The sequence below is a fragment of the Rattus norvegicus genome, chromosome 1 (genome assembly GCF_021556685.1).
Source record: "Rattus norvegicus strain SHRSP/BbbUtx chromosome 1, alternate assembly SHRSP_T2T, whole genome shotgun sequence".
Lineage (NCBI taxonomy): Eukaryota > Metazoa > Chordata > Mammalia > Rodentia > Muridae > Rattus > Rattus norvegicus.
Window position 1 is genome coordinate 216964881 of NC_141534.1, and position 24953 is coordinate 216989833.

At 50.3% G+C, this 24953-nt stretch overlaps 3 protein-coding genes across 13 annotated transcripts; 1 reads left to right on the top strand and 2 right to left on the bottom strand.

The window, feature by feature from the left end:
• Nucleotides 1–10658: 10658 nt before the first annotated feature.
• Nucleotides 10659–14396, bottom strand: Prdx5 (peroxiredoxin 5). Of its 10 annotated transcripts, none has more exons than NM_001433768.1 (7): nt 14300–14396; nt 13446–13585; nt 11951–12085; nt 11483–11614; nt 11174–11212; nt 10998–11059; nt 10659–10905 (listed from the first exon to the last, which is right to left on the bottom strand). In NM_001433768.1, exons 2-7 carry the CDS (start codon nt 13458–13460, stop codon nt 10800–10802), a joined length of 489 nt encoding a protein of 162 aa, NP_001420697.1. In that variant the 5' UTR covers nt 13461–13585; nt 14300–14396; the 3' UTR covers nt 10659–10799. The 10 variants fall into 10 exon arrangements, 9 of the variants coding, with proteins under 9 accessions (NP_001420697.1, NP_001420696.1, NP_001420698.1 ...); NM_001433767.1 differs by lacking the exon at nt 14300–14396 and adding an exon at nt 13933–14054; NM_001433769.1 differs by lacking the exon at nt 14300–14396 and adding an exon at nt 13808–13962.
• On the top strand, nt 14132–14985 carry Trmt112 (tRNA methyltransferase activator subunit 11-2). Its single transcript, NM_001106330.2, has 4 exons — nt 14132–14236; nt 14324–14425; nt 14532–14621; nt 14707–14985. Exons 1-4 carry the CDS (start codon nt 14159–14161, stop codon nt 14812–14814), a joined length of 378 nt encoding a protein of 125 aa, NP_001099800.1. The 5' UTR covers nt 14132–14158; the 3' UTR covers nt 14815–14985.
• Esrra (estrogen related receptor, alpha) lies at nt 14934–24930 on the bottom strand. 2 transcript variants are annotated; one of them, NM_001008511.2, is made up of 7 exons: nt 24825–24930; nt 23290–23626; nt 17983–18099; nt 17732–17860; nt 16668–16835; nt 16305–16574; nt 14934–15963 (listed from the first exon to the last, which is right to left on the bottom strand). In NM_001008511.2, the coding sequence occupies exons 2-7, from the start codon at nt 23612–23614 to the stop codon at nt 15704–15706; spliced, it is 1269 nt and encodes a 422-aa protein (NP_001008511.2). In that variant the 5' UTR covers nt 23615–23626; nt 24825–24930; the 3' UTR covers nt 14934–15703. The 2 variants fall into 2 exon arrangements, with proteins under 2 accessions (NP_001008511.2, XP_087404656.1); XM_087548530.1 differs by lacking the exon at nt 24825–24930 and adding an exon at nt 24401–24741.
• Between the last annotated feature and the right edge of the window lie 23 nt (nt 24931–24953).

Sequence of the window (24953 nt, forward strand, 5' to 3'; positions counted from 1 at the left end):
TGGGGTGTGTGTGTGTGTGTGTGTGTATGTGTGTGTGTTGTTTAAACCTAGGACCTCATGAACTTGCTATGTATCTAAAATTGAACTATGTTCCTGACCCTCTTGCCTTCACCCTCTGAATACTGGGATTACAAATAAGTCCATTTTTTCTTTTTTAATATGTATTTATTCTTATGTGTATATCTGTGTGCCACATGCATGCCTGGCGCCTGTAGAGTTTATGAGAGAGTATAGAGTCTTCTAGAACTGGGGTTGCTTGATGATTGTGAGCTTCTATGTGGATTCTGGGAACAGAATCCGAGTCCTTCCCAAGAGCATCAAGTACTCTTAACCAGGAAACCTTTTATCCAGTTCCCAGTTGTCAATACTAATTTCTTTCTGCTTGATTTCTCTTTGCAATGAATGCAGGGCCGTGTTTCTGAGCTATATCATCAGTCCTTCCTACAGTTCATTTGCACAGCATGTCAGAAAACTCAGAAAAGTACTTCAGTTTAATTTCTCATGCAGAGTATTACAAAGCTGGGGGTGTCAGCCAGAGAAGATTGCTTGCCTAGCAAGGCCTGGGTTCCACAGGCACTGCAGAGGAAGAAAGACAACTCTTTAGGAGAGCCCTGAGGGGAGCAGTAGAAGGGTGGTACTCACTGCCCTCGGGGCCCTTCTTGTTTAGTAGTTTGGAGGATCTTGAGAAACCCTGTCTTCTGGGTCTCAGGGCAACATCTCCACGCAGGCAGGACTGAAGTTCCACACCCTCACTAAAAAGTAGTTAGACAGAAGGGTCAGACTGGGTGTGGAAGCCAGCTCAGCCTGTCTGCTCAGATTCTTGCTGGCCCCATCTGCAGCGCCTTCCTCCAGCGGATAGGACAGGTTCATTCCAGAATGATCAGGGTCTTGTGATCTGTTATCACACAAGTAGGTCAAAGAATTGTCTAGCTCTAAAGCAGAGAATAGAATTTAGAGCATCATGAGCAGCTTTGAAGATGATTTTTAACTTCTACAGCTGCCTTGGGAAGGGAATTAGAAGCCAGTGACCATGATCAAAAGCCAATATGCACGGCATTGTATTGAATAGATAAATAGACACACACACAACTGTGTTGTGCCAACTTACACTTATTTGGGTGGAAAGTTCATTCTACAGTCCAGCACATCAGAGGCTTAGACAGGAAGATTTTAAGTTCCAGTACAGACTGGAATACCTAGCAAAACTCTATCTCAAAATTAATTAATTAATTAAGCAAACGTTGTCATAAGAAAGTATGTAGAGAAGAAAAATACACTGTGCATGAGTGTCCCGCACTATGTTAGTTTGCTTTCTGTCCCTGTGTAAAATGCCATGACAAAAAGCAACTTGAAGAGAGAAGGACTTGGTTTACAGTTTATGGCCTATTATGGTTGGAAGCCAAGACTGGAACCTGCAGGCAGGAACTGACTCAGGGACCACAGAGGAACCACAGAGAGACTACGGCCTACTCAGCCTGCTTGTTGCTTTCTTGCTTTCTGTTTGATTTTTATATTTTGTTTTTTGGTGTTTGGGGTTTTGGGGGGGTTTTATTGAGACAGAGCTCTGGCTATCCTGGAACTTGCTCTATAGACCAGGCTGGCTTCATACTCATTGAGATCCACTGCCCCTTCCTTCCCAATCTACTTTCTTATACAACCAGGGATTACCTGCCTAAGTTGACAGCCTCCAGAGTAGGCCAGCTCCTCTTACATCTCCAATCTGATGGGAGTTTTATTTTGGTTTTCAGTTGAAGTTCCCTCTTCCAGATAATTCTAGCTTTTTCTGTGAGGGCTTTTTTTTTTTTTTTTTTTTTTTTGGAGCTGGGGCCAGAACAGAACCCAGGGCCTTGCACTTGCTAGGCAAGTGCTCTACCACTGAGCTAAATCCCCAACCCCTCTGTAGGTTTTTCTTTTAAGATTTATTTATTTTATTTATATGAGTATACATTGTAACTATCAAGCACACCAGAAGAGGGTTCAAATCCCACTACAGAGGAACCACCATGGGATTACTGGGATTTGAACTCAGGACCTCTGGAAGAGCAGTCAGTGCTCTTAACCACTGAGCCATCTCTCCAACCCCAACTCTAACTTACTTCAAGATTGCAAAATTCCAACTAAAAGGCTTTCACCGGGGTCTCTGAATGTACCAAGGGAACAGTGGCAGCTTTCAGGAAACCTTAAAGGTAGTGGGATCTTCTTCTCCTGGCCCCTATTTCCTCCTTTGTAGGGGAGCCAAGGAAGACCTAAATGATATTTTGACATGGGCTTGGCCATGGTGAGAGCTCTAAACTCTTCGACCCATAGAGAATTGAGCAAAGCTGTTACCCAGACAGGCCAGGCTCAAGAGGAGTGGCAAAGCTCTCATGAACTATTGATCAGTGTGTACAGCTTTCTCCTTGCTTATAACATGAGACTGCCCACCTACAGAGACCACCTATGGAAACTAGGTAACTCTTTCCCCAGTGCTACACCCAATACACACACTGAGGCTTCCTATTGCAGTATTAGGAGCAGATTCCACCTGTTCCCAGCTTTACTGTCCGTGTCCATGGCTGCCCTTTCTTTACTTCCTTGCTGCCCTTAGCCAAAGTTCCAGAACCCAAGCTGCACAGGACACAGCACTCCTTTCTGTCTGCTAGACTATGGGCATGATATCCGCAACCCCAGTAGTCATACTGGGTCTTCAGATGAAAGCATGTTCAAATTGGCAAAGCAGTAAGGTAGAAGTGTGAGCCCCCAGCAGAGCAGTCACCCAGCAGCCACTGTCACCTCAGTGTGTCTATGAGCGCCCAAACTAGGTCTATCCCATATCATGTTCAAAGGAAAATTGATTCCCCAAATTCCAAAAGGCACTTCAGATTATGGTACAGCCAATTTAAACCTATGCCTGACTGGCTTACACACTACGGTTATTTTATTTGTCTTTGACAATTACTGAAGGATCACTCTAAGCTACTTTGCTCATAATAGTGAGTCTCCTCTCATGGCCCCTTCTGCTCCTCTTTTCCTCCTCCTCCCACCTTCTTCTTTTTTTTTTCTTTTTTCTTTTTTTTTTTTAGATTTATTTATTATATAAGTATGCTGTAGCTGTCCTCAGACACACCAGAAGAGGGCACCAGATCTCATTACAGATGGTTGTGAGCCACTCGTGGGTGCTGGAATTTGAACTCAGGACCTCTGGAAGAGCAGTCAGTGTTCTTGAGCATTGAGCCGTCTCTCCAGCCCATTCTTCTGCCACCTTCAATCAAGCTCAAAAGCCTTCTACTTCTAATCCCTCTAGTAATTGGCTGTAGCCACTTTTATTTGACCAATGGTTTTAAATAAAGGAACAAGATTTGCACAACAAAAGCTGGTAAACTCAGATACAGATTTCAGCAATTACAGTGCATAGCGACAGACCAAATCTCAACAAAGATATCTAGAAATGAGCTCAACCTGGACTGTTTGAGGGGTTCTGGAGTTTACACAAAAGCCAGCATTCCTCGGGAGCTTGGGAAGCTGGTTCCCGTCTAGCAAAAGGAATATTTTCCCTTACCTCTGCCAGAAAAGACGTAAGGGTACCGGTGCTGTCTATCAGCAATATCAAAGTGAACGCTAGCCTCCAGCCTCCAGAGGTATCACAAGTACTTCTCAAAGATGTGTTTTTCCTCTTCTCCTGCCCTAAATTCCCGCCAGCTTACAGGCTTCCCTCCGCAGCTCATCCTTCTCCTTAGACTCTGCCACTCTGTGCTCCGCCCTCTTGCTCTGTTTTCTCTATCTTGTATCCATGGCTACTCTCCTCCCGGGTCACGGAAAACCCAGGTCATGTCCCGCCCGCTGGTCATATTCAGTCCATTTCTTTCTTTCTCTGCTCTGAACTCTTCCAGGTGCCTTGCTCTTCTTTTTCTTGTCTCTACAATAAAAACCTCCTTAGCCCGGCAGTGGTGGTGCATGCCTTTAATCCCAGCACTGGGGAGGCAGAGGCAGGAGGATCTGCAGAATGAGTTCCAGGACAGCCAAAGCTACACAGACCCGGTCTCGAAAGACAAAAACAACAAAAACGTCTTAACTATACCATGGAGTAGTCATTTGGTTAACTTTTATAGCCTAGATCCAAAATGGTCAAGTAAAGCTGGGAGACAGATAGCCACCCACTTATTTCCATGAGGCCCAACTCAGGCCGGGAGAGATGGCACATTATAAGTAAGATGGCAGGCGAACGCAAGCGTTTGTTGGCACACACCTATCAACACATAAGCTTGCACACATTCAGTCTCAGGAGAAGGTTCGGTGGCTAAAATGCTTGCTACACAAGCTAGACTGGAAGTCAGCAAGGCCCAGTGATTCCCCTGCCTCCACCCACCTTAGAGCCTATAGGCTTGCACAGACAGGCTGCCAGTTTACATGGATTCTGGGATCCAAACGGCAAGCCTCACGATTACACTGAAAGTGTTCAGAACCACTGAGCCATCCCTCCAATCCTTTCCCAGCTTCTTTTTATTGTTTCTTTTTTTCTTTTTCAAAATGTGTTTCATGGGTGTTTTGTTGGCTTGTATGTCTGTGTACCATATGTGTGCCTGGTGCCTGCGGAGGCCAGGAGAGAGTGTTGGATTCCGAGGAACAGGGGTCATAGATAATTGTGTGCCACCAGTTGGATGCTGAGAAATCACCCGGGATCCTCTGAGAGAGCAGCCATTTCTCCAGCTCCGTTATTGACTTTTCTTTGTTTTTCTCAATCAAGTTATTTTTATTTTTTGTGACAATTAAAATTAAATTCACATAAAATAATTATATAATTTTCCCCATCCCTCCGCCCTCTAAGTGCTTCTCAACCTTTCTAATGCTGCTTTTAATACAGTTCCTTATATTATGGTGACCCCAACCATAAAATTATTTTCCTAGATACATCATAACTGGTTTTTTTTGCTACTTTACGAATCATAATGTAAATATCTGATATAAAAACCCTGCAAAACGGGTTGGGGATTTAGCTTAGTGGTAGAGCGCTTCCCTAGCAAGCGCAAGGCCCTGGGTTCAGTCCCCAGCTCCGAAAAAAAGAAAGAAAAAAACAAAAAAAAACAAAAAACAAAAAACCCTGCGAAAGGATTGTTCAGCTTCCAAAGGGGTTACAACCCATAGGTTGAGAACTGATACTCTAATGCCTCCCTGCCTTTTTTGAGACAGGGTCTCTTTCTACGTAGCCCTGGCTGTCCTGAAACTCACAATGTAGACCAAACTCAAACTCATGGAGTCCACTGTTTCTGCTGCCTCTCTCTAACTCCTTCCATATCCCCCTTCCTCTCAAATTCTTGGTTTCTTTTTCTTTAATTATTGTGGTGGTTTGAAAATGCTTGGTCCATGGGAAGTGGCATTATTGAGAGGCACAGCCCTGTTGGAGGAAGTGTGTCACTGTGTGGGCAGACTTTGAGGTCTTCCCCTATGCTGAGGTTCTGCCCAATAAGGATGAAACTTCCCTAAGGATGAGACTTTCCTTCTGGCGGCCTGCTGAAGATGGTCTCCTTCTGGCTGCCTTCAGATCGTGATGTAGCACTCTTGGCTCCTCCAGCACCATGTCTGCCTGCAGGCTGCCATACTTCCTTCCCACCATGATGATAATGTACTGAACCTCTGAAACTGTAAGCCAGCCCCAATTAAATGTTTGCCTTTATAAGAGTTCCCTTGGTCATAGTGTCTCTTCACAGTAATGACACCCTAAGACTATTCCTAAGTAGATATGTGCACATAAAAGTGTGTATTATGGGGCTGGGGATTTAGCTCAGTGGTAGAGCGCTTACCTAGGAAGCGCAAGGCCCTGGGTTCGGTCCCCAGCTCCGAAAAAAAGAACCAAAAAAAAAAAGTGTGTATTATAAACCTGTTAAGTCTGTTCAGTGTTGCTTGTATGTACATGATTTTAAGACTGGTTGAATAATCAGAGGACACCTCCCTGGAGAAAATGAATTCTCAGCAGTCGTTAGCTGCCACAGTTCTGTGTCTAGGGTGTGGCCTGTTAGACTCCCGCCTTACACTTTAGCGTTTCCCTTGGTGTGGTAGTTTAGGCCTTATGTTTGCACAGCTGCATTGTTACGGAGTGTAGTTTCCCTGTCAATTCTGGGAAACAGGATCTCACAGAGACATCCTGATCCTCTGGCCCTTATTGTCTTTCTGTCTCTTCTTCCATGGTATCCCCAAGTCTTAGGTGTAGGGAAGTCTTTATTGATTTCTTAAAAGCCTTTTTGTGTGTGAAAGGGAGTTAGGTATGGTGGTGCACAGTTACAATTCCACCACTCAAGGAGCTGAGACAGGATTGTGAATTCCAGCCCAGCCTGAGCTATATAACAAAAACCTGTCCCCTGCTGGGGGTGGTAGCACATGCCTTTAGTCCCAGCACTTGGGAGGCAGAGACAGGCATGTCTCTGTGAGTTTGAGGTCAGTCTGGTCTACATACTGAATTCCAAGACAGTCTGGGCTATGCAGTGAGACCCTATCTAGAAAAAAGAAGAAAATAAAACAATAACACACACACATACATACACACACATACACACATATACATACACATACACACACACACATAAAACGCACATACACACACACATATATACATATATACACACATAAACACACATACATACACATATACACACACATACACACACCCATATACACACACATACACACACATACATACACATATACACACACATACACACACATACACACGTATACACACGTATACATACCCACACGTATACATACATACATATACATACACACATACACACACATACATACACACACACATACATGCATATATACACACATACACATATACACACACATACACACACACAATAAACATATACACACATACACACACACAAACTTGCCCCCAAAGCTAAACAAACAAAAAGCATTTGTCAATCTGTAAATGTAGCTCAGTGCTAAAGGGTTTAACTCAAGATTAGCCTTGGATTGCACCACAGTAACAGACAGACAGAGGCACAAATGCATGTGTGCTCCCACAGTCTGCTATGTGCCAGGTAATGTGACACTTGCTTCAGAAGTCATCTCATTGGACACACCAACTTTGTGAGGTGGCCTACATTATTTCCTTATTTTTTCTCATTTGTGAAATTCATTCATTCATTCATTCATTCATTCATTCATTTTGGGGGTTATGCATGTGCCATGATGTGCCTATATAGCTTATAGAACAATTTTCATGAATTGGTTCTCTCCTTCTATCATGTTGGTCCCAGGATCAAATTCAAGTCATGAGGCTTGGCCATCTTGCCAGCCCTTTCAGGATAAAGAGAATGCAGTCCTAGAAAACCTGACTGACCATGGACACTAACATCTAGTAGCTGATTACAATTCACACTCTGGAAGTCAAAGCCCCAAGCTTGAGGATCCCTCTGGGCTCCAGTGCCTTCCAGGTAGGCCTACCTGAGGGTTTGTGGGTTTCCTGGCATCCTTGGGGTTATACAGGGTCTATTCAGTAGCACTTCAGAGAGATCCACCTAGAGGAGCCAAGCACTGCAGATGTTGAGTTAAACATTGGCCCTGGGGGTCCAGGTGTGCTGATCCTGGCTGGTCGGTGGCTTTATTTGGGGATGTGTTATGGTTTTAATGGGTGACACAGTTCACATGCTGGAAAGTGGTCACTCGTGCAGCAGAGGAGGAATGTTGGACTAAGGAAGGTAGGTGACCAGGTTACGCAGCGCAGCCTGGCAGGTGGCTGCATGTTTTACATTCCAAGAGTGAATTTGTTCTGAAAGCAGGGAGGAAAATTAGCTCACTCCCTGCCCTGTCCACCTTTCACCGTGGGACAGGCCACATAAACTAGGGACCATCTCTAGCCTGCATCAGTACCTCATGTTTGTAACACCAGACTGAAGCAGGAGGATTGCTGGCCTGGGCTACAGTGAGCACACACACACACACACACACACACACACACACACACACACACACACAGAGAGAGAATGTTAGGTGGGGTATGGTGTTGTACACCTGTAAATCCCAGCTCTTGGGAGGCAGAGGCGGGCAGAACTCTTGAGTTCTAGACTGGCCTGGTCTACACAGAGTTACAGGGCACCCCGGGGCCACACAGTGGGACCCTGTTTAACAATAACGAATACCAAGAGAAGGTGAGCAGAGATGACACCTACAGTTCCAGCACTTGAAGCTAAACAGGACAATGAGTTTAAGGCTGTCCATGGCAAGGTGTAGAGTTCAGATCAGACTTCTTTCTCCTCCTCTCCTCCTCCTCCTCTCTTCTTCTTATTTATTTATTTATTTATTTATTTATTTATTTATTTATTTATTTATTTATTGTTTTTTGAGACAGTTTCTCTGTGTAACACATAGTTCCTGGCTGTCCTGGAACATAATTTGCCTCTGGTTCCTGAGTGTTGGAGTAAAGGCATAAGCCACCATGCCTGACCATTTTTTCTTTTTTTAATTTTATTTTAGGAGCATGGGTGTTTTGCCTGCAGGTATGTCTACGTGCATGTGCACAGTGCCCATGAATGCCAGAGGAGGGGGTCAGAAGCCCTAGAACTGGAGTTAGAACTGGCTGTGAACTATCATGTAGGTGCTGGAATTGAACTCAGGTGCTCTGGCAGCTCAGCCAGTGAGCCTCTCTCCAGCCCCAAACCTCTCTTCGTAAAGGCTGACCCTCAGGCTTCCTACTCCAGCAGCACAAGGCAAGTGTGTGTTCAGGTCATTTTAGGACATTTTGTTCACGTGTTTGGTTTTAATATTGGCCCTTTGGTCTCTACAGCCCAGGAAGGCGCCAGTCCCTCTTCCAGGTGCAGCCTCAGGCCTGGCTAGCCTTACCTCAGGCCTAAAGCCCAGCCTTACTGCATTCTCCTGACTGCTATTGATCTCCTGAGGAGCCGCTGCTCCAGGGCTGGCTCAACTGCTAGACATTCCACCAGCCCAGGTGTTGTGCAGGCAGGACTCCCAACCCCCACGGCTTAGGCTCCAGGGAAACTTTTAATTCCTTTCTCTCAGCTGAGACCCAGCCAGTGGCAAGAGACTCCGGTGGGGACACTTCTTTGGAGGTCTTACAAGGATGGGGAAAACCAGGCAGCTGATGAGAAATGGGAGTTGGCACCTATGAGAGTGACTGACTACTGAGGCAGTGTGAGCTTCAGGCAAGAGGAGACGCAACCCAGAGGCCAGGGTTCTGTACTGGCCCATGTGCTAGAACCTGTGCTAGAAGCCCTGCTCCTCAGATCCTTCTTTTTTTTTTTTTTTTAATTTATTTTCCTGGAGCTGAGAACCAAACCCAGGGCCTTGTGCTTGGTAGGCAAGTGCTCTACTACTGAGCTAAATTCCCAACCCTTAGCCCCTTCATTTGACTGTAAAGATCTGAGAGATGGGACCTGGGAAGGAACAAGTCTCTTTGTACTGTGCCTGTCAGGGTCACCATTACCCAAGCATCACAAGAGGACAGATGAGAAGTGGCCAGTGATGTAAGGGTGGTGGGTGCGATGAATCTCGGGAGAAAAGACGGGTGCACTGACCACTCAGATGGCTGAACTGTGGGTCCCTTAGTAAGAGACCCCAGTATCATAACCTAGGCCTCTCCCCTGTGAGCCCATGGCCCCACCTGGCCCATTTGGCTCCCAGTTCCGAGCTCCACTCACTGGCTCAGATTTGAATCTGACCTGTGCCCTGGAGAAGTCCTGTGGTTAACTGGGAGGCAACCTGCTCTCAGAGGTCTCAATTCCTGCTGACTACCAGATGGCCTCAGCAAGTAGCCCCAGTGCCCAGAGTGCCTGAGCCTGCTGTAACCTGGGCCAGTTACCTTCCAGCTCAGCCTGACTCTTTTCCACCCTGCTTGGCCTCCCATCTGGCTGCTGCAGAGCTGGTTTGGTCCAGAGTACTGGACAGGCCTAGTATGTACCTCACTATGCCTACACAGATCAGGCAGGTGCTTGGTAAGAATCTACTGTTGGGGTACAACCTCCCAAGCACGAGGGGTCCCCAACAATCCCCCTGCTCCCTTGAACATAGATCCAAAGGCCAGCAGCAGGATCTGGATCTCCTGAGGCCCCACTGGCAACCCTGGCTCTTGGCCCAGATTCCCACTCCCCACCGGCCACACCTCTCCAAGGCTCTTCCCTGGGGAAGTCTTCTGTCCTGACCCTGGTACTGTGTGCTCTGATGAAGCCAAGCCAGAGCCAGGGTGCTTCTGGAGGAATGGCAGTTCACAAAATGCAAAGCTTCCAGCCCTGTGTATTAAGTCAATGGAGGGGGCTGGAGAGATGGCTCAGCGGTTAAGAGCACTGACTGCTCTTCCAGAGGTCCTGAGTTCAAATCCCAGCAACCACATGGTGGCTCACAGCCATCTGTAATGGGATCTGATGCCCTCTTCTGGTGTGTCTGAAGACAACTACAGTGTACTTATGTATAATAAATAAATCTTTTTAAAAAAAGTCAATGGAGTCTGCCAGCTCCTAGGCCAAGCGCCAGCTGTCCCATGATGTACCAAGCAAAACCAATTCCGGCTTCCTCTCAGCTTCAGGCTAGCTTAGAGGATGCTACCTTCTGGAAACCTATCCCGGCTGTCCCTCCATTTTCTCCTCCAAACCTCTGCCACTGACTTCAGCTCTATCTATGGCTACCGGTGAGTAAGGGCGAAGCAGACGATTCCATGCCAGAGGCAAAGACACAAATTAAACTGTTTATTGCAGAAATATTGTCAAGGTTCCATTCCAGTGGCCCTCAGGTAAGGAGGTACTGGGCCTTTGGCCCAGAGCTGGGTGGAGGAGATGGGAGAGTCAGAGGACATTCTGGTCAGGGCCTCAGAGTTGTGAGAGGATGTTGGGGGCCAGGCTGCAGGTGAGGCCTGTGCCATCCGGCTCCACGTTCAGTGCCTTTACTACGCCCTTGTCTATCACCATGGAGAACCTGCCGGAAAGAGGTACAACTGCAGAAGCCCAGGCAGCAGCCAGGGCCCCTAGTGCCAACACCAGTGGGGGGAGGGGGGACTTCCACTTTACCTTTTTAGCCGACGATTCCCAAAGAGAGACACCAAAGAATCATCTAGTAGTAAATCTGTCTCCTAGGGGACCGGCAGAAATGGGTGTCAGGAACCCCCAAACAGGCCAGGGGCTGCTCCCACATAACATGTCCCTGCAGGACCAACTGCAGGCTGAAGGAAGGGTGGTACGCTTACCTTTCCAAAAGCTCCAGTGGGGTCAGCCAGGAGCTGAACCTGAAGGAAAGAGAATAAATGTCACAGGGAAATCCCCAGTGAGAGGGCTCTATAAGTGAAGGTGCCTGCTGGCAAGTGTGGAAACCTGAGTTCAATCCCCATGACCCTACATGGTAAGAGAGAATCAAGTCTCACAGGCTCTCCTCCGACTTCCACTTGTGCATAATGGTACAAGTGCCCACCCCACATACAAAATGAGTAAATAAAGTGTAATAAAAAACAAGGAAACCTTCTACCTGGCCCCGACCCCTCACAGGCCCCACACCTCACCTTGCCTTCTGCCTGGTGGGCTCGACCCCACTCTGCAGTCACGAAGACATCATTAACACTCAGACAGGCCACCACTTGTGCTCCCTTGGCCTTCAGAGCTCCGGCTTGCTCCACAAACCCAGGCAGATGGGTCTAAGAGGAAAACAAAGAGTCAAAAGAGAGACAATTGCTGGTTTTGCTCAGCCTGCTCCTCCTCCTATTTCCTAACATCCCTGATCAGGGTAAGGAAGCCAGTATGAAACAGACCACTTCCTTTTTGCCTTGGCTACCAGGAAGCTTGGACCTAAGTATCTCTGGTCAAGACCATGAAATCCCATAGGCAAAGTTTTTGCCTCATTAGCCGGTCTCCCAAGTGATTTTCACAGTGCTTCCACCAGCAGCTATAATCAAAGCTATCAGATTTATCGGGGTTCTTTTCTCCCACGCTCCCGGTTCCAGTTTCTGATTCTGGAGAAGGAGAAATCTCACCTTGGAACAGCCAGGTGTAAATGCCCCAGGGACTCCAAACAAAACACCTTTCTTGTCCTTGAACAGCTCTGCCAAGTTCACCTTCTTTCCAGGTTCCCCTTCAAATACCTCCACTGAGGGAATGGTGTCTCCCACCTAGAGAAAAGGACACCAGGGTAAGACCGAGTAAAGAGAGGCCAAATAGACCACAGCCCTACAGACAGACCTTCATGGAGCCAGTGTTTATACCCAGCACAGAAAGTGCCTATCTGGTCCCAGGGGTTCATTTCTGTCCTTGCTCTCTCAATCTTCCATATCTCCTGCCAGCCCCACATCCTACATGTTTCAAAGCCTTTTTCTGCTTAAGGCCAGTTGGTGGCAACAGAGAAAGGGAGAGGCCTTCTCAAGTGTTGCAATGCTGTGAAAACAAAGCCACCCAAGATGGATCAAGGCACAGAGGAGGAATGCAGAGGACTGTGTCTAGGGTTGAGAAAGCACCTAGTAACAGGGAAGGAGAAAAATCCCACCCACACACCAGGAGAAGCATGTTGGAAAACCAGGGAAGATGCCTAAGCCAAAAACTGTTCAGGACGTGGGCTCTCAGAGTCAGCCCACCAGGCTTCCTGGAGCCACAGAAGAAAGGAAAAGGATGAAGTGAGTAGGTAAAGTTGCCCACCACCAAGCCTCATCACCTGAGTTCTTTCCCCACAATCCACATACGAGAAAGACTGACTCCTGAGGAAACTGTCCTCTGACCTCCAGAGTCACATGCCTGTTACCAAACACACACACATAAACAAGTAGGTATTTAAAAGTTGTTTTGTTATTTTTAAGGGCCTTCAATCCTAACATTGGGGATGCAGAGGCAGACTAATCTCTAGAAGTTTGGGACCAGTCTCACTCCAAGTTCCAGGCCAGCCAAGACTATATAGTGAATCAATCAATCAATCAATCTCTCTCTCTCTCTCTCTCTCTCTCTCTCTCTCTCTCTCTCTCTCCTTCTTCCCTCCCTCCCTCCCTTCCTTCCTTCCTCTCTCTTTCTCTAAAATTGAAGTCCAAGAACAGGAGAGGGGATACGTTCAAGAATTCCCAGAAAGACCAAACAGAAGTGGGGCGGGGAAGCATTCACAAAGTGGAGACAGAAGTGGGAAAGACAGACCCCGGTCTCCAAGGAACCACACAGCTCTTGCAAAAGATGAGGCGAAGTCTAGTACAACACGGAAAGGGCTGGGGCTTTGGTGAAGTGTATAAAGGGTTTGAAAAGCGACCAAGCGGCAAAAGAGATATTTCAAAAATGTGGGAAATGACACAGCATTCGGTCGCTTGAAAATGATCCCTGGCAGTGGCATAGTAGGTTTGAGAGGGCGGCTCAAGAAATGTCCTAGGACGGAAAGGCAACGACAAGGTCTTACAGAAAGCATGACAAGAAGAAATGTCGAGGAGGACAGATCCGAGACCCCGTGTGGAACCCAAAGAGACGCGACAGGTTGGACCCAGGAAAGGTAAAACCGGTCACCTTGATCGGGGCCATAGTCACCGCGGCACTGCTGAAGCTGCGGGCCCCACCACACTCCCAACCTGCTCCTTTCCGGCCTGCTCTGCCTGCCACGCACGTCCAAGTAGCCGATGCACGGAGCACCGATCCGGCTATGCTGCCTAGGACGCAAAACCTCAGCTGGACCATGCCCGCCCCGCCGCCGCAGCCCACCCGCAGATGACTCTGCCCACAGGAGGTGGGTACAAAGACCGCTCCGCCCACACCAGCACGCCGCACACACTACGCCCGCTTATAGGGCTGGGCCGTGACGCGTTGTGACGCGACGGATCTTCCAGAGGTCGCACGCCTTATTTGTATACAGAAAGAAGTTCCTGGCTTACCGATGTGACCGTTTCTGACCCTTAACTGCAAACAGAGATCGGGGGGTAATCTGGCTAAGCCTCAAATGTGCTTGTTTTACATTCAACCAGAGCGCCGCGACACATGTGATTTGCATAATATGTACCATTTACGGAGAGCGGGGTTTGCAATCTTCCCGAGAAACGCTTCCGGTATCAAAACTTGACCCAACACAGTTCTTCCCATCTCTGTTGCCGCAAAGCCCCAAAATTTCCCCTAAGTGCACCACTTCCGGTCCGGGGAAGTAGCCAACTGCTTCAGCAGCGGAAGTGGCGCAAAAGAGAAGTGTGGACTCCTTCCGGTTCCGGCCTCCGGAGCTCCGGTGCGACAACATGAAACTGCTCACCCACAATCTCCTCAGCTCGCATGTGCGGGGCGTGGGCACGCGTGGCTTCCCGCTGCGCCTGCAGGTAACTGCACAAGGTTTGTCGCCCCTTATAGTTCAGGGTAAAGACTTCGGGGCCCGGACCTACCTCGCCAAACCTTTCTCCCCGCAGGCCACCGAGGTCCGCATCAACCCTGTGGAGTTCAACCCCGACTTCGTGGCGCGGATGATCCCCAAAGTGGAGTGGGCGGCGCTTGTGCAGGCAGCGGACACCGTGAGAACCCCGCCCTTTTTGTCACCCCTCGGGGGCAGGGCTCTTCCCTGCCGGGGTGGGTTCGGTGTCTGTGTGCCCACTGACCAAGTAAACCTCCTTTTCACAGTTAAACTTGGCCGAGGTACCCAAAGAGCCGACTGAAGGCTATGAGCACGATGAGACGTTTTTGAGGAAGATGCACCATGTGTTGCTTGAGGTGAGAATCCTTGTTCATCACCTGCCTAGCTCCCCCCACTGCCCCTGAGGTTTCCTGTGCTTAGCTTTGCTCTGCTCCCCCGCAGGTTGATGTGCTGGAGGGCACCCTGCAATGCCCAGAATCTGGTCGTCTTTTCCCCATCAGCCGCGGGATCCCCAATATGCTGTTGAATGATGAGGAAACCGAGACGTAACCTTGTTAGCCACATCTTTGGTGTTTCGTGACTGTGTGTGTTATCTGTTGTATGGTCTGTTAACTAGATGTGTCGTGCGTGACCCCCCAAATTCCCCCAATGATTCACCAACCACCGTGTACTTGAGCTCCATAGTATATTTTTTTTCTCATTAAAGGTTCAAAACCAAAAGCGGTTTCTCTTTGCAGCAAATATACATTAAAATAGAGTCTCTGTACAGCCAAGGGCTCTGGGCCCTGGCTTGCCCCATGGCCCTGCGCCTCCCTGGCCAAACCCAAAAATAAATATAGTGTTATTGCTCTGCAGGGCGTAGAGGCAGTGCTGTCCCCCATCCCTTGAGGTGGGAGCTGATAGGGGGCCCTGGCCACCCCAGGGGTCCAGGGGCTGGAGCCTGCTTGGAGTTATTGCTTCAAGGGGGGGCACTAATGCCCAATGCAATGAGGAGAGGAGCGAAGGGGCAGGGCCTTTGCTTTCCAAGCCCCCCTCTGCTCTGGAGAGGAGGTCGGAGTAAGCAGCAGCAAAAGCATCACCCACTGGGAGACTGTGGTCTCCATCCCCTTCCCTCCCTGAGATCAGTTTTTGCCTCCTACACATCCCCTACAGCCCCCTATGGCTTCCGCAAGGCCCCCGACACTCTGGGAGGGGGCACGTTATGGCTTGCAAGGGGCAGCACTGTGCCCACACCTGGGCATTCACTTTCCTGGCTTCTGACAATCCCCCCCAAAGGGGGGAGGGGAGGGCATGAAGCCTGCTCCCAGGGGCGGATGGCATTGCCCTGGCCCTGCCAGCAGGCTGTGGCACTGCCCAGACTCCAGCTTTGCCCCCTTGGGGCTAACACCCTATGCCAGGCAGATCCTGCCAGCCACCCCACCCTGTCCCACCCCTTGCCTCAGTCCATCATGGCCTCAAGCATTTCCAAAAACAGCTTGTGCATGGGCACTTTGCCCTCCAGCTTCACCCCATAGAAATGGGCCAGGACTTTGCCTGCTGTCTGGCGGAGGAGTGGCAGCGTAAGCAGCAGCCTGCCTGCGCGCCTCCGCTCAGCACCCCCTCCAGGGCCAGCCCGGCCAGCTTCATACTCCAGCAGGGCCTCGTGCAGGGCTTCGCGCAGCTGCTCCACAGCCTCAGCATCTTCAATGTGCACGGAGTCTGGGGGGAGAGAACCACTGGCTGAGAGACTAAGGGGCAGGACTCATCTGTTTGGACACCACAGGGTGGGGCAATGCACTCACTGCTTGGCCTGTGAGCCAGGGCCCACCCTTTCTCACCTGTGGCCACCTCTCAACCTCCCCACTTCCCCTCTCACCATTGCTTTGTCAGCCCCCCAAAGGCTCAGAATCCCATGTATAATTCAGGGCCTTGGCTTACTTGGTTATTTTCAATAATTAAGCCTTAGCTGTCTTTTATCCACAAAAAAGGAACATACCACCACCATCGACAGCTGGAGGACCTTATGGGGAGACCTGTGTGTGTTTCCCCTGAATACTCACCAGAGTTGGCAAGGGCCAGAGCTTTCAGCAGGACGTACTCCTCCCGCTCCAGCCGTAGGGCTTGCAGCCGCCGAACCAGCTGCAGCAGGGCTGCCCCCAGATCCCCCAGACCAGCAGCCCGTGCCCCCTCTTCATCCAGGACCAGGTCCTCAGCAAAGGCCAGCTCATCCTGCAGTGGCAGTGAGCGCTGGGCCACACCCAGCACCAGCACCTCCATCCACACACTCTGCAGTACTGACATCTGGTCAGAGAGTGACAGTGAGGAGAAGCCTGGAGGGCAGGGGAAGCAGGACAGGTCAAGAAGGCAGCAGGGTCAAATAGGGCCTACCTGTTCAAGGATGCTCTGACCACCAGGCCCTTTACCTGGGATGCTCTTGGCCCAGCTGATGGTGACCACTATCTCTCTATCAAAAAGATCACAGAGAGTGGCCACAGCAGGGAGGTGTCCATCAGGGCTTGCTGGGTCAGGCATGGCGTACAGCTTCTCAGGTTCAACCACCAGCAGATGAGACACCAGGGCGTTAACTGGGGCTACAGTGACAGGTGCAGGACTAGAGTCATGAACACATATCTGACAGACCTCTGAAGCCCCTCAGAGTCAGGTGCCTTCCCAGACATTCCCCTCTGGCCTTCTTTGAATCTGATAGTAAGGGCTGTGAGCACTAGAAAATCTCGCCCTGAGGCTTTTGGGTAGCTTACAGACACCCCAGTCTAGCATTTAATGGACCCTGGTTCCCCCAACACCTTTACAGAAAACAAAACCCTCTGTGCTGATTGGTCCTTGTCAGCTTGATACACATAAATGTGGGAAGATGAAATCTTGAGAAAATGCCTCCATCAGATTGGCCTGCAGGGAAGTCTACGTATAGGGTTTTGTTGTTTGCTGACTGGTGTGGAAGGGCCCTATGTACTGTGGCTGGTGTCATTCCTGTGTGCAACAAAGCAGGCTGAGGAAGCCAAGAGGATTAAGCCAGTAAGCAGCATTCTTCCATGGCCTCTGCCAGCTCCTGCCCCCTGACTCTCCTTAGTGAGGGAGTGTGACCTGAGAGCTGAAATCAACCGTTTCTCACCAAGTTGCTTTTGGTCATGGTGTTTTACCACTGCAACAGAAACCCTAAGACACCCCCATTCTGATCATGCTTCTGCTTGGGTGTCTGGCCTTGAATGTACTATACAACTGCCTATGGCTTTAAACTCCTGACCCTGGTTTGCCTCCTGAACGCTGGAACCATATGCGGTGCTATAGATAAACCCAGGGAGGCAGGCACTCTATGAGCTACAACCTCAGTTTGTGGAGATATTTTAGAATTACCTCTTAGGGAGAAATGAGAAAAGTAAGACCTCAGTCTCAGGGCAAGAGAGGAAACCAGACAGACCTGTAGTAGCTGCCCCCCTCCCCCCAAAGCTTAGGAACCCAGGGTCTTCACCTGTCTTCCGGGGTCCTCCAGCTACTGCCAGAGGACCAGCAGGGAAGGGGCCTGGGAAAGGCAATGGGTCCACCTCTGGCCGCCGCTTGTACTTCTGTCGGCCACCGCGGACTCGGTCCAGACGCACACCTTGAGTTGTAAAGTTCATGAAGTACTAGCTCCATAGAGCCCTACTTTCCCACCTTCTCCCCAGGCTCCCACCCAACCCACTGGACCACCCCCATCTCACCCAGGCTCTGCCCAGCGCTCACCCTCCTTGAGCATGCCCACCCGCAGGCACTTGGTGAAGCGGCAGGCCTGACAGGCCTTGCGTCTCCGCTTGGTGATCTCACACTCATTGGAGGCCGGACAGCTGTACTCGATGCTCCCTGCCAGGAAGAGGCAGGGCTCCAGTGGCGGCCTCCCAGAGCCCGGAGGGGGCCCAGATGACAGGAGAGCCCTGACTCACCCCGGGCAAGCACCAGTCTGGGGGTATTGGGAGGAAAGGGAGAGCAGGATTCCATGAGCAGGACAGGGAGGGAAATAACCACTGGGCTGGGGGAACCCTGCTTGGATGAAGCAGGGCCCCAGAGGCCAAGATGAGTATTTGCCCTGAAACCATACTTCTGGGTTCATCTGCTGTCAAGGGCCATCGTGACTTCCAGGCTAAGTCCAGGGCTCCACTGAGTTCTCATCTCCTAAAACACTGCTTTCTACGTCTAGAACTCCTTCAATGCTGTTTTTGTTTCTAGGACAGGCTCGCATGATCCTTATACCCTCTGGCACCTCTATGGTTTCTGGATAGCACACTGGGGCAGCCCCTAAGCATGTCCTGGCTCAGTCTCCCTATCTCCCAGACCTCCAGGTTTGCATCTCTAGCATGAAGCGCACTGTGCTATTGACATGCACATGTCCAGCAGCCCCAGGACATCCGGAGGGTCTCATAATCCACCCGCTGGACAAGGCCCCCACTTCTGCCAAGCATGCAATTACCCCCCCCCCCACCATTGCTCAGGAAACCTGAGTACCATCTAACCTTCCTGTCAACTGATGTCCAACCCACTGGCAGTGTTGGGAACCTCACCTTCTCACCTAGCAGAACCCAACTCCTGCCTGCGGCTTCCAACATGACCTGTCACCATTGTGGTTCACTAGCTTCCTGCTGTCTCTATTCTCCACATAGGAGCCTGAGGGATGCCGGCCCTCTCCTCTGATCAAACTCCAGTGAGTTCTCCTGAGAATAAGTGAAGCAGTGTCCTCCAGGTTCTCACAGCCCAGGCCAATCATCCTTTCTAATTCTGATCTGCACTGCGTGCTCCTCAGACAGGGCCAGCCTCGGGGCATTCTATTCCCTGCCTAAACTCTGATCCTGACAGCCACGTTTGCTCCCTTACATCCCATCACCTTGGAGAGGCCTTTCCTGAGTGCCCTGTGACAAATCCCTGTCTGCAACTACTTCTGGCCTTACCACTATCTGATACATAGTATGTGTACGTGTTCAGTTACCCTGCGGCTTCCTGCTCCCTTTGTGCTGGTTGGGTAGCTGGGCTCTTGTTTTTGAGACAGTCTCACACCTTAGCTCAGGCTAGTCTTGAATTTGCAACAATCCTTCTCCACCAGTCTCCTGAGCGTAAGCCACCACCCTGGCTGTTTTGGTTTTAGACTTTGTGGGCTTGTGTATGTTCCAGGTACATGTGGGTATGTATGAGGAAGCCCTGGGTTTGTGTACGGTGTCTCCTTCAGTGGCTCTCCCGTTCTGAAACAGGATCTCACACATCCCTTGTCAGACTTCAATTCACTATATAGACAAGGCGAGCCTCAAACTCTGCCTCCTACACTTGGGAATAAAGGTGTGCCCAGCATGCCTGACTTAACTGTATAGTTTGAAACAGGGTCTCTCACTGAACCTGGAGCTCACCAATTCAACTAGAGTAGCCCAAATCTTCCTGTTACTCCCTCCAACATGTGGCCTTTATCTGTGTACTAAGAATCCAATTCAGGTCCTCTTGCTTAGGCAGCAAACACCAAATGCGCCTCTCCTCAGCCCCCCCCCCTTTTTTTTTTTTGAAACAGGGCTCAGATGTAAGCCAGGTTGGCCTTTTGACTCACTATGTAGTGAAGGAAGGATGACCTTGAACCTTGTTCCTCCTGCCTCACCTACAAATGCTAAAATCATGGGCATGTGCCACCACACCAGGGGAGACTGTCTTGTTATATAGCCCATATTTATTCATTATGTACCCCAAGTTTGCCTTGAACAATTCTCATGCCTCAGCCTCCCAGATGCTGGGATCAGACGGATGCTATTGTGAACAGTTTACTCTGTGTGTTCTCTCTCAACTTATTTTGTGTCAGTTCCAGTTTCCCAAGGCCAGTCACAAGGCTTGATGTGTAGTAGGTACTAGTGGCCCCCTCAGCCTCACAGGGCTGTCCCAAGGACCAAAGCACACAAGGAGCCAGCAGGCCTTTCATGTGTCTCTCCTCCTATATCCACAGGGCTGCTATGCTCAGCTCAAGAGGCCTCCCCAGGGAAACCCTCCAGCCCGGGACCTGACAAGACCTTAACACACACCCTGCTCTCTGCCCTCCAACACATGCTACAACTCAAACGGGACAGTTCTGACCAAGTCAAGTTTCACCTCCCCAGCCTCAGGCACAGCTGGGTGGGAAGAGCAAGGACACCTGGGATCTGCAGCACACACCTGTAATTCCAACACTTGGAAGCCCAAGGGAAGAAAACCTCCCAATGGAAGCCAGCCTGGGCTATATGGCATGACCCTACTTAAGAAGGAAAAATAGGGCTGGAGAGATGGCTCAGGGGTTAAGAGCACTGACTGCTCTTCCAGAGGTCCTGAGTTCAAATACTAGCCACCACATGGTGGCTCACAACCATCTGTAATGAGATTGATGCCCTCTTCTGGTGTGTCTAAGATGGCTACAGAACTCATATATACTAAATAATAAATCCCTAAAAAAAAAAAAAGAAAAAAGAAAAGAAAAAGAAAAGGCTGTGGGGACTTGTTTACTTATGTGTTTGTTTTGAGACTTGGGTCTTTCTTTATAGCTCTAGCTGCCCTGAAACTCCCAATGTAGATCAGGCTAACCTCAAACCTAGAGCGATCCACCTGCCTCCGTCTCCTGAGTACCAACTGTGACCTTATGTGGTTCCTATTCTTTTGGTTTGTTTTTTCAAGACAGGGTTTCTCTTTCCCGCTATACTCAGCTCAAGCATAGAGTCAATACTCATACTGAATGTATATGGACTATATAGCAAGACATTGTCTCCCCTGGTGTGGGGCCCATGAGTATAGCCTTGGCTGTCCTGAAACTCAGTCTATAGACCAGGCTGGCCTTGAACTCATCTCTCTGCCTGCCTCCGCCTCCCAAGTGCTAGGATTAAAGACATACACCAACACTAACCCCACTGTACTTCCTATTCCTAATACCTAAGGCTAGCGTGTAGTGCACTGGCCTATGTGCTCAGCAGCGTTCATGAGGCCCTAAGTTCTATCACTAACAACTTCCCTTTCCCACCCCCAAAATCATACTTTGACAGGAAGGTTGAAAAAAAAATGAATGGAGCCAGGCACAATGGCTCAGGCCTTTAATCCCAGCACTGGAGAGGCAGGAGCAGGCAGATTTCTGTGATTTGGAGTCCAGCCCAGTCTACATAGTGAGTTCCAGGACGGTCAGCAAGAGTTTTATAGAGAGATGCTGTCTCCAGAAAGAAAGAGAGAAAGAGGGAGGAAGAGGAAGGAGCAAAAAAGAAAAGAATAAATGAAGGTAATTTACAGTAGTTAGGTTTGGCCTACAGTCAGAATGGCAGGCACCTGGCTCTGTCCAGCAGAGCCGTTTTAGACCAGTGCACTTCAGTCAAATGAAAACTCACTGGAACCAAGCACTCTCTAGGGAAAGGCAGGCAGAGCTCTGAATTCAAGGCCAGTCAGGTCTATAGAGTGAGTTCCAGGTCAGCCAGGGCTACACAACGAGACCCTATATCAAAACAATATCAAAACCCCATAAAACAAATCTCTAGAACATCACTATCAGTGGTCCAAAGTCCAGGTTACTAGTGATACACAGAGGCAGCGGTCTGGAGTTTAAGAGCTCAGCTCTGGACCTGCACCAAATACCAGGGCTGTCGTTTTCTACTTGAGAGATCCAAGTAGTTACAAATGCCTCCCTGTGTGTCAGCTCTTAACATTGACCCTTTTTCCTTGGGTTGCAATAAGGGGATGGAATACAGTACATGCCACAGGACAAGTAGTCAAGAAAAAAATGTTCTGAAACCAGTTGAGGCCTGGCAAGATGATTCAGTAGGTAAGGTCACTTGCTGCCAATCCTGATGACCTGAGTTCAATCCCCGGGTCCTTTAGGGAACCTACTCCCACCTTTGACCTCTACACACATACACTGTGTGCAAAATGTATACACACACAAAATAAATACATGCAGAGGAAATTTTTACAAGTCAGCTTCAGTGGTTTTTGCCCATAACCACAGCACTCCTGGAAGGCTGAGGCAAAAGGTTGTAGCCTTTAGGCCTGGAAGACACAGTAAGTTCCAGGCCAACTACGTAATTAGATAATGTCTCAAAAAAATATTCTTTTTGTAAATGATGTTTAGCCTCAAAGTAACCAATGGTTGCATAAGAACACTAGGCCTGCCCCTGAGAATGCTGTCAATGTCTGGATCACCTCCTCATATTCTGACATGCTCTCCTGGGTGAGAAGGAGAAACCAGTGGCTGAAGAGTGAGGAAGCCTGCCTTTTTAAAGCCGGACGCTAAAACATAACAAACCTATGTCAGCTGCCCATAAAGGCCTGCCTTGAGTTAGTAGTGTGGTGTTTTGGGGGAGTCAGGAAGAGCAACTCTGTACTGTGCTAGGAAATTGTAGGCAGCTACTAGAGGCAATAGGAAAGTCAGGAGCTAAGTGTTATAAGAGGTTCAGGCACCTGCATCCTGGCCCATATCCCATTCCAGCCCACCAGTGGCCTATGCTGGTAGCTTTTTCTTTCTTCTACTTCGCTTTTTTCCTTCAAAAAGTTTCTTTGTGTAGCCATGGCTGTCCAGGGACTCACTTTGTAGACCAGGTCGGCCTCAAACTCACAGATCCACCTGGGTCTGCCTCAAAAGGTGTGCACCGCCGCTGCCCAGCTTCCCCCCCTCTGGGGGGGGGGGGGGTAGACTCTCACACAGCCCAAGCTGTACTTCAACTTACTATGTAGTTAATGATGACCTTGAATTTCTGATGCTCTTAGTTCCATCTCCAAAGTGCTGAGATTTTTGGTATGCACCACACTGATTTAGCCGGTGCTAAGGACAGAACCTAGAGCCTCCTATTAACTAGGCAAGCATTCTACTAACCTCGCCTATATCCCCAAGCCATCACGCCCCTTAAAAAAAAAGATGTCCTGGGAAGTACAAGGAAATTCAAACTTCAGATGGACAACCTCAAGCAGCAACACACAGACTCAGGGCCTCCTGCATGCAGCACTGTACTGTACTAATTAGAAAGTGCCAGGCCCAAAGGGTACAGGGCAAAGGGCACAGAAGCAGGGGTGGGGGTAGGGGCTCACCCTGGATGGTCCTCTTGAAGAAGGCTTTGCAGGCCTCACAGGATGCCACACCGTAGTGGTAGCCAGAGGCCACATCCCCACAGACCAGGCAGAGGCGTTTGGGTAGAGAGCTGAGCACTAGCTTCCCACTGCCCTGCTCACCAGACCCTGCCCCCTCCCCATCCTCCTCCTCCTTGTGCCCTGGAAGGCAGCGGGCTGGAGCTGGACCAGAGGCCAGGGTCACCGGGGGTTCAGTCTCAGTCTCTGAGGAACCCTTTGGACTGTCAGGGCTGGCTGGCTCTGCCTTGATGTAGAGAGGCTCGATGCCCACCACCTGGCTGGACATGGTGCTGGTCACCTGCAGGAAAAGACCATCAGGGTCACAGGGAGCCACCCTGCCACATAGGTTGGGCAACACTGGGCCTAGGCCAAGCTTCCAGGCTCAGCCAAGGAGAAGGAGGAGGTAGAGTCCAAGGAAGGGCTCCCCATGAAGAGGGCCCCCAGCTGTCGCCATGGGAACAGAGTCTCCAGAGCCTCTGGGGCCAGTAACTGACAGCAGGTCCTCCTCTTGGGAACCTGGGAGCGGCTTGGCAAGTCTACCTCCCACCCAAGCCAGGAACCAGGGTAACCTCAACCTGCAGGCAACTCTCAACCCCCAAACATAAGCATGATACTTCTCCCTAGTTTTCTCCAGATGTTGGGAGGTACCCTCAAGTATTCAAGAGCATATTGAGAACTGGGAGGGGGGCGAAAGGGGGCGGAGGCAAAGGCTAAGGCCACTCTCTCAGGAGTTTCCACATGTCCACACATGCTCGCTCTCCTGGGAACCTTCAAATCACACATGGCCTTTAACCAGTCCCAAGTTCTCACATACCCCAGCAAAAGAGCACACTCCATAAGCAAACTCACACTCAGGTCTTATAATCCCTCACCACACTCTTGTAAGGGAGTCTCTCACCTCTGACACGCCACCCCCTCCTCCCTTAGCAAGCCCAGTCCAGCCACGCCGTGTAGGGCGGGGCTCCACCTCTTTTGCACCCCAGACCTGCACAGTTCATTCTTACACTCCAGCTGCCGCAGAGTTCACCACCTCTCGCGACCTCCACCCCCACCACCACCAACCTGCGCTCACCTACGGGAAGTTGCCTGAAGTTACTAATCTCCCCTCCCCCCATTGCCCGCGGGGGACTTCTATCAGGTTATCAGGAAGTAAGAAGAGGCGACAAGGAAGAAGTTCTCCCTCGCGCTACGGTGACCTATGACCCAGAGAAGAGAGTGGCCCAAAGCCCCTTCAAGCGCCCCCACGTGGCCTCAAGGGCCCCTTTCAATCCCAGCCCACCCCGAGGACTCCCGCAATGCTCAAGGATCGATCTGAGAGCTGCCCCGGGACTCGCTCCAAGGCCCGAGGCTAACCCGAGGCCAGGACCTGAAGTCGGTCCTGACCCGGCCGCCGCACTAGGCGCGACCCCGCCCGCAGCCCGCCCCCGCCCGCGCTAGCACATGGCCCCCGTCGCGCCCGCCCACCCCCGCGGCCGCGTTCCCCTCCGCCCCCGGACCTTGGGCTCCGGCAGGGCGGGCGGGCAGGCATGGGGGCCGAGCGGCCCGGAGCGCCGGGGTGAGCGGGGGCCGCCTCCTCCGGCCGCACCGCCCCGCCGCGCTGCGTCCCCCCTCACTCGGCGGCGCCG